General features: G+C 32.3%; 5 protein-coding genes across 5 annotated transcripts; 2 read left to right on the forward strand and 3 right to left on the reverse strand.

Annotated features, from left to right (window-relative positions):
* Positions 1–403: 403 nt before the first annotated feature.
* FLC2 (flavin adenine dinucleotide transporter FLC2) lies at positions 404–3,543 on the forward strand. Its single transcript, XM_020192740.1, has one exon. The coding sequence runs from the start codon at positions 692–694 to the stop codon at positions 3,239–3,241; it is 2,550 nt and encodes an 849-aa protein (XP_020049499.1). The 5' UTR covers positions 404–691; the 3' UTR covers positions 3,242–3,543.
* Positions 3,544–3,572: 29 nt separating this feature from the next.
* On the forward strand, positions 3,573–7,546 carry ASCRUDRAFT_127861 (uncharacterized protein). Its single transcript, XM_020188980.1, has one exon. It carries the CDS (start codon positions 3,906–3,908, stop codon positions 7,461–7,463), a length of 3,558 nt encoding a protein of 1,185 aa, XP_020049500.1. The 5' UTR covers positions 3,573–3,905; the 3' UTR covers positions 7,464–7,546.
* An 82-nt stretch (positions 7,547–7,628) lies between these two features.
* On the reverse strand, positions 7,629–8,357 carry AIM2 (the record flags this gene model as incomplete). The annotated part of the gene is made up of 1 exon (XM_020190308.1): positions 7,629–8,357. One exon carries the CDS (start codon positions 8,355–8,357, stop codon positions 7,629–7,631), a length of 729 nt encoding a protein of 242 aa, XP_020049501.1.
* A 597-nt stretch (positions 8,358–8,954) lies between these two features.
* ASCRUDRAFT_79732 (uncharacterized protein) lies at positions 8,955–11,315 on the reverse strand (the record flags this gene model as incomplete). The annotated part of the gene is made up of 1 exon (XM_020194411.1): positions 8,955–11,315. The coding sequence occupies one exon, from the start codon at positions 11,313–11,315 to the stop codon at positions 8,955–8,957; it is 2,361 nt and encodes a 786-aa protein (XP_020049502.1).
* A 244-nt stretch (positions 11,316–11,559) lies between these two features.
* Positions 11,560–13,151, reverse strand: ASCRUDRAFT_127851 (MARVEL domain-containing protein). Its single transcript, XM_020188979.1, has one exon. It carries the CDS (start codon positions 12,913–12,915, stop codon positions 11,803–11,805), a length of 1,113 nt encoding a protein of 370 aa, XP_020049503.1. The 5' UTR covers positions 12,916–13,151; the 3' UTR covers positions 11,560–11,802.
* Positions 13,152–13,937: the final 786 nt, after the last annotated feature.

The raw sequence follows: 13,937 nt of genomic DNA on the forward strand, positions 1-13,937 counted from the left end.
GCATCTTGGGTTTCTCAGTGTTCTGCTGCTCAGCTGGCGAGAAGCACCAGAGAATATCAGTGCTCCTTCTTGTGCTTCTGCTCTTCCTGTCTCTTTCTCCCTTTCTGTTCTTTCTGTTGCTCTATTATCTCATAGAACTCAATTGCCATCGCTTGTTATCAAATATCTCTTAGTATTCCTCGTTTCTTGACCATGGCGGAGTAGCACTATTTATAGAAAGGTACCCTCTCTGTGTAGGATTTTCTGCCATTGACGGCCTGCTTTTCTGCCGCATAATCCCTCAGCTACTGGGCGCTTTCACGTGCAGGCTTGGAAGGTGTATGTGTGTTTATATTCCAGACCTGTTTTGTCTGAGAGGCCCAACTGGAAGTTATAATATATCTGTTATCGCTGTAACTGATATTCCTCTTGTTCCAACAACGTACTCTCCATTTTCCTTTCATTCTTTTATATCCTATTCAATTCATCGTTTGCAGCTTTTAATTCGTTATCTTCAGTTTTCTTTTCGGATTTTCTATTACGGTTTTTCAACCTGCTCATCAGCTTTTATATCCAATATCAACTTTGAAATCATATTCAAAAATATTCATTTATCATGATTTTGACATGGTTGTTTGCTTATTTACTTCTTTTTTTCTCAAAACTTATCTTTGCTGAAAGATATATTGAAACCTCTTCCCTATTAACTTGTATGGAAAACTCCGCTTTGACAGCAAGTTTTTTTGATGTGAAGTTTTTACCTGACAACAACACAATTACTTTTGATATCTCTGCTATAACAACCATCAACGACTATGTTAATGTTCATTTTCAAGTCATTGTCTATGGTATATCTATTCTTTCTCAAAATATCTCGCTATGTGATGATCTAGGTGACTATGTATCGACCCAGCTATGTCCAATATCCGCAGGTAAATTTGACGTGGATTCCTCTTACAAAGTTAGTGATTCAATTGTTGATTCTATTCCGGGCATTGCCTACACTGTTCCTGATTTGGATGCAAGAGTAAGAGTCGTTGTAACAACTAACTCAACCACAAATCCTGAAAATTTGGCCTGTGTTGAAGCCATTTTAACTAATGGTAAAACTGTTCAAACAAAATATGCCTCTTGGCCGATTGCGACCGTTGCTGGCATTGGTTTAATTACATCTGGTGTTGTCTCCATCATTGGTCATTCAAGTACAGCTGCTCATATCGCTTCAAATTCCTTATCTCTTTTTATTTATTTTCAAAATTTAGCCATCACTTCAATGATGGCCGTACAAAGAGTACCTCCAATTGCTGCTGCTTGGGCTCAAAATTTCCAATGGTCTATGGGCATCATTAGCACCGGTTTCTTACAAGATATTGTCGATTGGTATGTTCAATCAACCGGCGGTACCTCTACTTCAATCCTATCGAATACTGAAATCCTATCCATCTCCGTTCAAAAAGTTAAAAGAGGTTTTAATGATTACATCGGCCAATCTTTACAAGAATTGGTCTACAAAACAAGAAATATAAATCATTTAGTCTTATTTAAAAGAGCTGATTTTGAATATGACGATACTACAAATGATGACGATTTATATACGACTGATGAAAAATCAGACGACATTACTTCAAAAATTTTGGTCTTGAGAGGTATTCAACGTGTAGCCTATTTAGCTAACCTTGAAATTACTCAATTATTTTTAACTGGTATCATTTTCCTTTTATTTTTTGCTTTTATTTTAATTTGTGCCTTGGCTTTATTCAAAGCCATTATTGAATTTTTAATTAGAACTAATGTCATGAAATCTGGGAAATTTAATGAATATAGAAGACAATGGACAATCATCGTCAAAGGTACTCTTTATAGATTATGGTTACTAAGTTTTCCACAAGTTTCTTTATTATGTCTTTGGCAACTTACCGTTAGAGATTCTGCAGGTTGTGTTGTTATTGCAGTTTTCCTTTTAGCCATCGTTGCAGGCGTTTTATTCCAAGCTGCTATAAAATTGTTGCAGCTAGGTAGAAGATCAATCAAAATTTATAACAATCCTGCTTATATTCTATATGGAGATATCAAAATATTAAATAAATTTGGATTTCTATATGTTCAATATAGAGCAGATTGTTATTATTGGGTTGCAATTACTTTATTATATACGACATTAAGATCTGTCTTTATTGCCTTAATTCAAAATAGGGGTAAAGTTCAAGCTATCGGTATTATAATTGTCGAATTAATTTATTTTATTTCATTGTGCATCATTAGACCATTTATGGATAAAAGAACTAACGTTTATAATATATTAGTTCATTTAGTCATTTTATTAAACGCTGCTATATTTTTGATCTTTTCAAATCTTTTTGGTGGACCTGCTGCTGCTATCTCAATTAGTGGAATTATATTCTTTGTGTTGAATGTTGTTTTCTCATTATTTATCCTAGTTTTCACGATCATTACTTGTGCATTGGCAATTCTCTATAAAAACCCGGATGCAAAATACTCTCCTGTTAAAGATGATAGAGTTAGTTTTATTCCAAGAGCTGAGGGTGAAGAAAACCCAAAGAACGATACAGAATTAATGGCATTAGGTGCAACTGCAATGAGAGGCCACCAACGTGGTGACACAGAACTTTCTATAAATAATTATAAAGAAAGTAACACTAGCAATAGCAATACTAATAGTAATTTTGATACATACACAAGTCTAAGAACCCGAAGTGATTCATTGAACATTCCAGCAGTTCAACCAGCGTCAGCTATTGGTTCTTTGGGAAATAACCAGCAGACTGGTGGGCTGTTGAGCAAAATTGAAGATAATTATGACGATTATTCCTACAAGGGCAACAATAACTACGTTGATAACAACAGTAAAACCCCCGGTTCTTCAGGTGTCTTGTACCAAACAACCAGCTCTTATCCTTATAATGCACAGGGCAGAAGCACAAATGACTTATTAAATGAAGTTAAAAGTGATAATACAGGAAATAACATTGGCAATAATGTTTTCAGCGATAGCAACAACGACAATAATAATAATAATACTTTTAATAATAATAATATTGATAATAGTAGCAGTAACTATAATTATAATTATAATTCCAGCTCTGGTTTTAACTCTTCATCTAACACTGGTGGCAGCTTTTACAACAACAATAACAACAGCTTTGGCGGCTCAAGTACAGCCAATTTCCATACAAACACAGCGGGAGGAGCAGCTTTTAACAGGACTGCACCATATCAGGGAACTGGTGGTGGTTATCATTAAGAGATTTTCTAAAGCCCTGTGAGTTGTTTTGTTTTTTGTTTTTTTTTACTTTATCTTTTAATTATTGATTTCAATTTCTCCAATTAATTTTTATCCATTTGAATTTTTTTGTTTTTACGTTTACTACAAACCAAGTTTTCTTTGGTTTAAAATTGTATAATTTTTTATTTCAGTTTTTGTTTATTATTTACTTATTCTTTTTCAGTTTTGTTGATTAATTTTGTCTTGGAAATGGATTTTTCTAATGGATTTGTTAGTATTTATGTGCTATGGTTTCGCTCATATACAATGCCAGAAACGCCAGCCATATGGGTTTTATGCACACCATGCAATGCACTGACGCGTCCATATTCATCATGGCACACTAACATACATACACGTGATGCTTTCAGCGCTTTGATTCTGTTTTTCTGTTAGGTGTCTGTTTTGTGACCGCCAAAAGGGGTGCTGGAGAAAAAAAAACAGTTGCTCAGAGACTGCGTGCCCTTTGCAATTGTGATATAATCTCGATTGGGTATCACTCGAAGAGACTGTTAAAGGAAACTCTAATAAGGTTTTCTATCGCTGCTAATCAACCAGAGACTCATCTTGAATGAATATTTGGTTTCACGTCTTTTTATCCATCTTTCTTGTATTTATTTTATTTGCCTAGCCACTATTCATCATGAGTTTTAGTCAACCGCCTCCTCCCATTGAGCAGCTATTCAACACCATTGAGGAAGCTAAATTGTACCTAGCTGAGTATATGTCCCAAACAAATGTTAAAATAGTCATCTACAGGTCTAACAAGGACAGAGGAACTGTCAACTATAGATGCCATTTGGGTGGCATTTACATCAACAAAAGATCTCTAACTTCTGAAACTAGAAAACGAAAATCTACTACGTCTAAAATAAATTGTGGTTTCAAATTACTACTTAAACTAGATCGCTATTTGAATAAATACAAGCTACTAGTCACTTGTCCAGTTCATACTCATCCAATCTTGCCTAATAACACCGCTCTTATTGCAAATACCAATGCAACCCATAATAATCAAAATGGTGATGATAATGATGTCCTTCATAAATCCCAATCTGAAAGAAGCTCTTTTGCAAATTCCTCATTTTCAGTCTCAAATTCAACCGTATTATTGAAGAAATATAGAAGATCAACCGAAGTCGTGGAATTCATTTACAACCTACTTAAAAATGATAAAAATATGCAATTGACCGAAATTAGACATCTACTTCTAGGTCAATTTCCTAAACTATCAATCACTAATGAAGAACTTCAAGTTGAAGTAACCGCTTTAACAAGCGATAATGCTGAGTCTTACCATAAATATAGAACTTCCAGTAAAACTAATAACAGGATTAAAAAAAGAAATATAGATCAGCTCAACATAATTACTCAAAGAATATCTCGTAATGGTTACCCCAATAACAACAATAATGGTGACAATGATAATGTCAATGATAATAGTTATAATACTAATACTAATACTAATACTAATACTAATGCTAATGCCAATGTTAACAATAACACTAGCAAAAACTCTAATAATGCTAACTCTAAAAATGATAATGTTAATGATATTAATTCTGCTGGAACAGACATTAATGCTGATAATCAAGTTAATAATGTCACAAATTCTAATTCTTCAAACAATAATACAACTATAAATAATAATTCTGCTTTTAATGATTTATTATATTCTAATTCCACTTTTTCTTTAATAACAACAAAACAAAACAACCAAGTTAATACAGATAAAACATCTAATTCAACCAATAATAATAATAATAATAATAATAATAACAAAAATAGCAAAAAAAAGCATACACTAAACAATATTCGAAATTCAAACCAATTGGATAATATCCAATCTCTGTTACCAAAAATTTTGGAGAGTGATAACGTTAATGTCGCTAACATAACCACTTTAAATGGCACTATAAACGATATTAATAATATAACTAATATCACTGGCTTAGATAATCTAAACAATATTAATACTCTAAATAATTTGAGTAATATAAATATAAATAATTTGAACGGTTTAAATAGTTTAAACGATTTAAATAATTTACAAAACTTAAATAACTTACAGAATTTAAATAATTTAAATAATTTGACTAATATGAGCAATATCAACAATTTGAATAACTTAAATATTATAGGTAATAATAATGAATTTGGAAATCAAAATTCTCTCAAATATTTAATCAACAATGTTGACAATTATATCTTTAAATTGATCCAAAATACTACAATCAGAGAATTTTCAAATATTAAATTTCTTTTATTTGATAAATTTACAACTTTGGCAATGTCTGATGAAGCTGTTAAATATTCAATAGATAATTGTATCAATTTGAAAAATTATTTAAAATATCAACAGCAACAGCAGCAACAGCAACAGCAAAAGGAAAAACAGCCAGTTCCCTTGCAAAAGAACCAATTGCAGCAAACTACTGTTCAAAAAACCACTGTGCAACAAAACCAACCACTATCTAATCACTCACGACATGATTCATTACAACAAAGAAACTCTCTTCATCATACTATTGTTCAGCAAAGTATTGTTCAGAATAGTTCTGCACAAAATGACCCTATTCAAAACAATTCTTTGGAACAGAATCAATTTCAATCAAATGACTTGCATCAAAACCAAATCATACAAAACCAACTACCACAAAATCAAAATGGCTCTTTGAATAATGTTACAGAAAACATTCAAAATAATCAAGCTGTTTCAAGTACAGATACCGTAATTCAGCAGATTCATTCTAATGCGATTCGTATTAGTAGAAATTACCAAAATAACCAAAATAACCAAAATAACCAAAATGATCAAAATATTCAACAAAACGAGATCACCCAATCTACTCAACTTTCTGTTCAAGAAACACAAACAAATCAAAACAATCATGATAGAACAATTGACTTATTTCATCAGCATTTACAGACGCATTATCATATTACCAATTTTCATCCACAATTTCATTCAACAATGGAACAGCAACAAAATCAGCATAAAACTGGTTCTTCAACTAATTTTGTTTTGGTTAATAATCATAATGATTCAAACATGAATTCTTTAATTTCTGAAAGAATCGAAGAATTGAATAGATCAAACAGCAATGATTTGCTAAATCCTACTCAATCATCGAATAATAATTTGGTAGATAATTCCCATAATATCGATAATACAGAAGAACCAGAAACGCAAGTTGGATCAAATGATTCTAATATGGATAATTTTGATCAAACAAATAATGATTTTAATGAATCAAACTATAGTAATAATGATTTAAACAATAATGTTCATGAAGAAAATGATGAAGACTCAACTAATGGAAATATAGAACATGAAAACTTGAACAATGAAAATGAGAATGAGAATGAGAATGAAAATGAGAACGAAAATGAGAATGAAAATGAGAATGAAAATGAGAATGAGGATGAGGATGACAAAAATGGATTTCAACTTTTTCAACCCGACCCGCCAAAGGAACAAGAGTTTTCAACAATGGATGAGGCAAAAAAATATCTTCAAGATTATATGATATCTCATAGAGTTGGACTTGTAATATATAAATCCGGAAAGGATAGAGGATATGCATTGTATAGGTGTGAAAAAGGTGGTAATCCAGAACAATCGGTATCAAAGAAAACACGAGATAGACTTAAAAATCCAGAAAAAAATGAACAAGAGCAGGAAAATTATGGTCATGTAACTAAAAAAAGAAAAAGAATGTCTAAAAAATTAGGATGTAAATTTAGGGTTCATATAAAATACCAAAAAAGAACAGAAAAATTTCGATTATACGTTCCTTTTAGTAAACATTCGCATTCGACACTAATTACAAATATTAAAGATCACCCAGTATTAAGGAAAAGAACACCAGAAGTATACAATTTCATGAAATATTTATTTACCCAAGAAAACGTTAAAAAGCCTCAATTTATAAGAAGAAGGTTATTGGAAAAATTTCCGACATTAAATATAATTGACAAAGATGTTTATAATGATCTTCGGAAAATTAGACAAGAAATTGCGCAAGCTGAGGAGACAGAGATGAAGAATAATCAGACACTAGACGAAAATATTGACACGAGTTTGGTGAATTTCCAAGAATTGCAACTCCAATTAACTGGAATGGATATAGAAAGTGCAAATGCCGTTCAAATTATGGGAATAGTTCCTTCTCATTTCAACCCAGTCTTGCATCAGTAAAACCGTATAATTAGCGACTTTGAATGATTGTATTGTTAATGATAACTGAAGAATATTATTGTTAAATAAAGATATAATGTTGAGTATATAGAAGTTTTTCTCTTTTTTCATGTTGTGATTATTAAAATGAAAATTATATAATGAGAAAAGTATGTTTGGGATTGGTTATGAATAGAAATTAAACCAGTAAATCTGATCTGAGATAACTCTGTTCATAGAATATTGAATTCTAGCATCAGACAAATCACCTCTGACAGCAAAACCATGGACGACTCCACCAAATAGATCAATTTGATAGATGGCGCCTTTTTCAGCAAGAACCTTTTCAGATTGGTGTCTCAACTCGATTGTAAAGGTCTTGTCAATTTCAGCAGCAGATATCAATAACGGTTTTGAGACACTTTGAATTTCCTCGATTTGAACTAAACTGGGATGAGCAACAGCAGCAGCATCAGCATAACCAGTATCAGAGATTTGCTGGATGGCATATCGTCCTCCAAAGCAGTAGCCAGTGACACCAATGAACTTATACTTAGCAGAGTCTTTTAGTTTTTTGAAAAAATCGTCAACAATAGGTTTTGTTTTCTCTAAGTTGTGATAGTCAAGCCATTTTTGGATTTTAGCAGCATATTGTGGGTCGTTTTGGCTGAAGGTAACATTACCTCCCTCCAAATAATCAGGAATTACAACATAGTAGCCAGCCTCGGCGAGTTTGTCAGCTATCAAGAGAACATTGTTGTATCTGTGGCCAAAGACATCAGTTAGAATCACAATGATCTTGGAAGAGTTCTTATCGCCAGTTTGATAGGTATCATATCCCAAAAAGTCAGTATGCTTTCCCTTGGGCTCTCCAGAGTGGAAAATGGTTTTGAAGCAACAATCGTAAGCAGACATCTTTCCCATGGTTCTCTCAACAGCTTTCTCAGTGCAATTGAATCGAAAGAACAAAAAAACTTCAGTCGCCTCTCCAACATATTCACTGATTCTTACTAATTGGAAATTGGTCTGTTTTGTGAGACAGTCGGATATAGCCTTCGGTTGCAAACGAACGTTTGTCCTTAACGAGCACCGACTTGAGAAAACTTGATTAGCAAGCAGCTGCAAATGAATCCAACTGGATCTGTCTGGTAAAAGATGTGCTGATTACTAAACTATGTGAAACAAATGTAAGCGAACTGATTCTTGAAGAATTATTGTTGAAAATCAAACTTCCGGCCTGTTGGAAAGCAACGTAAAAGGCATCTCCGAGGTGTTCGTCGACTTTATTAACCAATCAGCGGATTTATATTGAACCGTGCTCTGTTTATGTCAGCCGTGGTCGGTATTCTCAAACTCTAAAACTCGATTACAAACTCAATTACACCTTCTTATAACCTCAATTGCAACCTCAATTGGCTAACCAGGGACTTCGTTAGCAAATCACAGCTAGTGCTGGTCTATACAATATGTCTGCTTTCTTTATGAGTTTGCCTCTGGTTATGCGTCGCTGTTTTAGATGACTTTGACGAACGTTGAATCTGGCAAGCAGATCTTGGGTTTTCTGAAGATGCTGTAGCGAAAGAGCCCCTGCCATGTTATGGGCTCACAGTCCTTTTTATTTTCATTAATGCTTTCCTTTTTTGGTGCTACTTTGATGTCTCTACTACCCAAAAGTGCTCTTCTGTATTGTGGGTTTTTGGCCGCAGACGAGTTGGTGATCAGGTCTTCTGGAGCTTCTTCCAAAAAGGCATCCATTTTTAACTCACTGTTCTTCAACAATGCCAATGAAATAATTATGGTTCCGTCACTTCTTATCTCAATCTCTTCACTGCTTTGGTTTGTTTTCACACCCATATCCTTAGATTCACTGCTGTTGTTTTGGTTTATGTTTTGGGCTTTAACAGTTTTAATGTGGTTGGCCATTTGTATTATTCTATTGAGCGATTTTTTCTTTGAAAAACTGCTGCTGGTTTTATTGCTCTTTTTTTTGGTTCCAAAAAATCCATGATGTAATTTCAAATTTGAAGATAAATTGTACTTTGATTCTATTTTATTTTGTGGTGATTTATTTGAGCTTGTATTATTATTGTCAATTATGCTGCCTTTTTTGAATTTTTTCTTTTCTATCCCACGCTTGACAATTGGAATTGAACTATTTGGGCTTTTCGAATCTTTGAAATTGTCTGTCTCATTATTATCTAAAATACGGTTATGGTTGTGGCCATGTTTATGTTTGTAGAGGTTGCTTATATTGTTTAAATCCCCAAGGCTATAATAATAATAATACCCCCCTTTTGGAATATCATCATCATAGTCATTATAGTAATCATTATAATGATGATTTTCACAATCGTTGTGCTTTTTTCTTTTATGATTTTCCTTACAATCTTTACCTTCACAAAACTTTTTATGCAACTTTCCAAAAATTCCTCTTTTTTCCAACTGATTTTTTTCATGATTTACTGATGAAATTTCTTTAACTTCAATTTCAACTTCGTCTGAGCTTTTTATTTTTTCTCTTAAGTTTTCCTCAATTTCTTTAGATTCGCCATTATTTTGACTAAAATTCTCTTCAGCTATTTTGGTTTTCAAAAACTTTCCTGCAAATAAAGCAGGATCAATTTTTGGAATATATTTAAGTATACTTGGCTTCAACTCAGTTTCATGATCATTTGATTCATTAAAATTTTCACTTTTAACAAAATCTTTTTTTTCATGATTATATTTTTTAAGCTTCTTAAAATGTTTCTTAATATCAGGCTTATGAATATATGATTGATTAACAATTTGGTAGTACGCAGGAAAAATTGATAATTTAATATCATCTTCTTTGATTTTTAGACAATAACTTTGATTTGGAGATACAACATTAATTGTACAAAATATGCTATGAACAAGGCTGGAATAATTTATTGATTCAAGCCAAGATGTTGCAAATCTATCAAAAAATGAATCCGATTCAGAATTTGACTTGGAATCAGTATTAACATTTTCAACATTATTAATTATTCCATGACCATTGTCTTTATTCCCTTTATTAATCAATAGATCATTTCTTTGTTTATCTGTGCCATTAATTTGTTTTTCAAATTTCAATGATAATTTTCCTAAATTTTCAGCTTCATCACTTTTGAACATAAAAACAAGTAATGGCTGATCATTTATTAATGCTTTTTTAAAAATAGGGAGATTTTCTTTTGGCAAATTAATAATATTCTTAGCTGCAAGGCACTTTTGGTTGATATAAGGGACATCATAGTGTGAATTAGAATTCAAGTAATTATATGGCAAAATTAAATAGTAGTCCACCAATTTGAAATGGTTTGGTAACTTAAATGGTATTGATTCTTGGATAAACTTAACATATTGTAATTTTTCAGAATCTTTTTGAGGTTTTTTCAAAGTCTCAGTACTATTGAATAAAAATAATGTGGTAGAATTTTCTGGGACACAAATTGATGTTAAAAACTCATTACTTGAAAATTGAAATTTTTTACTCGTTTTAACCAAATAATCAAAACCAACTTTTTTCATCAACTTATCATCACTTAATAGTTTTCTCGAAAGAATCATCATATCATCTTTATAATCGTTCAATGATGTATAGTTGTTAGCGATTATTGGACTAGTTAACATAATTGAATTTAATTCAGTTTTTAAAATTGAACCAACTTCATTATTACTATAAAAATCTGCGTGTAATTTGGAATGAATTGATTGAGGCGAAACTTTTTGCTTTGGTAATAAATCATGAATTATAGAATCTTTAATAACTATTTGAGCATGAATCTGGGTTAAAAATAAGAGATTGGAAATCAACTGAGAGAGCAGAAGAAACGAGAATTTGAATTTGAATTTGGAATTGATTTTCATTTTGATTCTGTATAATTATAAATCATAAAATACAAAAAAATAGTTCTCTCAATTAAGAACTGTATAATATATATATGTAAATTAATTTTTAATAATTTAAAAGAATCAAGACTCAAATATGAAATAAAATAATTATTAATCAGAATATAATAAAAGTAGTGAAAAGAGAAAAGAGAAAAGAGAGAGAAGGAATAAAAAAATGACAAAAAACCATTAAAAAAATTGCTACAAAAACCTTTTTTTGTGATAATTGACACAAAACCGCCAAAATCAGCATTAGAAAAATATAAACACACCAAATATAAAACCAGATAACCTTAGCTAGAACTGAATTGGAAGTTTTTCAAAGAAAAGAAATAATTCAGTGGAGTTGGTTCAAGCGAAAATAAAATTGCAGATTGAAATCTGAAATAAAATAAAGATGGAGTTGATAAATATCACCTTCATTGACAATTACTTGACAGAAATGTAAAGACAGATAGCATTATTATTCAGTATATATTTTAACTTTCTTTTTACCTTCAAGCATAGCTTCATTGATAACTTCGGTTAAACCGTTTTCGCTGATAATATATCTCTTTGTAAATTCTGAATCTTCAGCAATTGGAGGTTGTGGGACATTGATGGGGGTTCGATAATTATTAGCTGAACGAGCACTAAAATCACGACGAGGAGGAGCATTGAACTGGGTTCCAGTTGGGATTATGTCTAATCTTGCAATGTAGAAAATGGTGGTGAAGATAACTAGATCAATTAACCAAACAAAAGTGCTGACACATACCATTGAGGTAACAGCCTTTCTAATATCACAATACTTCTGGCTGTTTGTGCAGTCAGCAGGCATCAATATACCAACGCAAACACCAAAAGCAGAGATAGTTAAACAGCAACAAATAATGCTATAAAATATGCAGTTGTTTTGGGAGAAATTGAGGATTCTCAATACAAAGAGCGAAGAAACACTCATTATAATTGCAGCTTGGGAAATCAAAAAAGACCAAACTGAACGATTGATTTCAGTGTCATCATAATTTAAAGATTGAGAGCAAAGAGTAATAGTGATAATTTGCAAAACAATTTGAAACATCTGAATTAAAGTATTAACTGTAATACCATCTCTAGGAATGCCCAAAAATTTAGTTGCTTTATCTGGGACAGTGATAACAGGTTTTGATAAGGTTTCTGAAATAAGCATTCTTTCCACGTTATTATATCTTGAATTGTGAGAGTATTTGACCTCAGTTGCAGGTGGTGGAATATTTTGAAAACCTATGTTTTTCTCTTCATCGAGAGTATATTCAGATGGAGGATATTTGGTATCATTATCGATGTTATTTTGGGGGTCTTTTTCGTCGTCTAGAACAGAACTTGGTGGGAGTGGAGGGCCTTGTCTAGAAGCTGCAGAAGCAATTCTGGAGCCTCCATTGGGAGGAAGAGTGTTATGATCATAAAAGGCATCTGATATTGGGGGATATTCTTGACTTGGTGCAGGAGGAGGAATAGAACTTGAATTGGAAGGGGATCTATTCTCATTTGGTTTTTGATGGTCAAAATAAAAATTGGTACTTTGACCATAACTGAAATCTCTATCTTTATCCATAACTAAGTAGATATTACTATTTTATAACTAATATTGATTACGTGTATATATATGTTAATGATGATAATTACCTAATTAATGATTTCTTGATGATTTTTCTAATTGGAAAAGAACAAAATAAAATAAAATAAAACAAAACAAAACGGGATTAAAAATTGATTTGGTGAAAGAATTAATAACTAAACAAACAGTATTAATCAATCGTCACTTTGCTTGCAAGTAAATCTATTGTTGTAGCAGGAAAATAAAAGCTTCAAAAGAAGTAAGCACAAAAAATAAAAGAAACTTGTCAGAATCGATGGAAATGGTAGAATATATATTAAGCCAGCATTCAGCAATTGGGTGACGATGTTTTTAAATAGCTGTGTTAATAAACCAAATTCAATTATCCAGATAAAACTAAAATAATGAGCCTAAGGGGGGAGCCAAAAATTAGTTAGAATTCGACAAAACTTGTATAGCAAAGAAAGGCTAGGAGGTGTGTATTCCGTAATAGTAATGAAGTAGCACCATAACTAGACTTTGAAACAGGATTGTAGGCAGATAGCAGTAAAGTTGTTTATAAAATGGACGTAGATTATTTATAAAAGCGAACATAAATACACTCATCTCGTCTAGCTGTAAAGAGTAAGACTGGTGGATATATTTTCTTTCATTTTGGTAGTGAAAACAATAGACGCAATGCAGACGCTATCTGCTGCAGGCTATAATGCGACCGTTGCGTGCTTTCGGAAAGAAACGTTTTCGAAATAATATTTCGACGAGCGGTCTTCGTGCACTATTTAACATTGTGCGTCCGAGTATGCATTTTCTGCTTGGCAGCTCTTTACCGGTATTGTCGGCGTCGACTTGGACATTGATGTCCGGTCTGCTTCGTATGATCACGAATAGCGCACGAAAAGTACGTCAACGGATAATGCAATACCGGCACAGTTTCTGCAAGGGTCATGAGATGCCTTAAAACCAGAAAACTGGATGTGTTTGTACGTTTGGTCTTTAACAGCTCGTGGGTGACGGTTTTT

This window comes from Ascoidea rubescens (assembly GCF_001661345.1).
Source record: "Ascoidea rubescens DSM 1968 unplaced genomic scaffold ASCRUscaffold_2, whole genome shotgun sequence".
Taxonomy (NCBI): domain Eukaryota; kingdom Fungi; phylum Ascomycota; class Saccharomycetes; order Ascoideales; family Ascoideaceae; genus Ascoidea; species Ascoidea rubescens.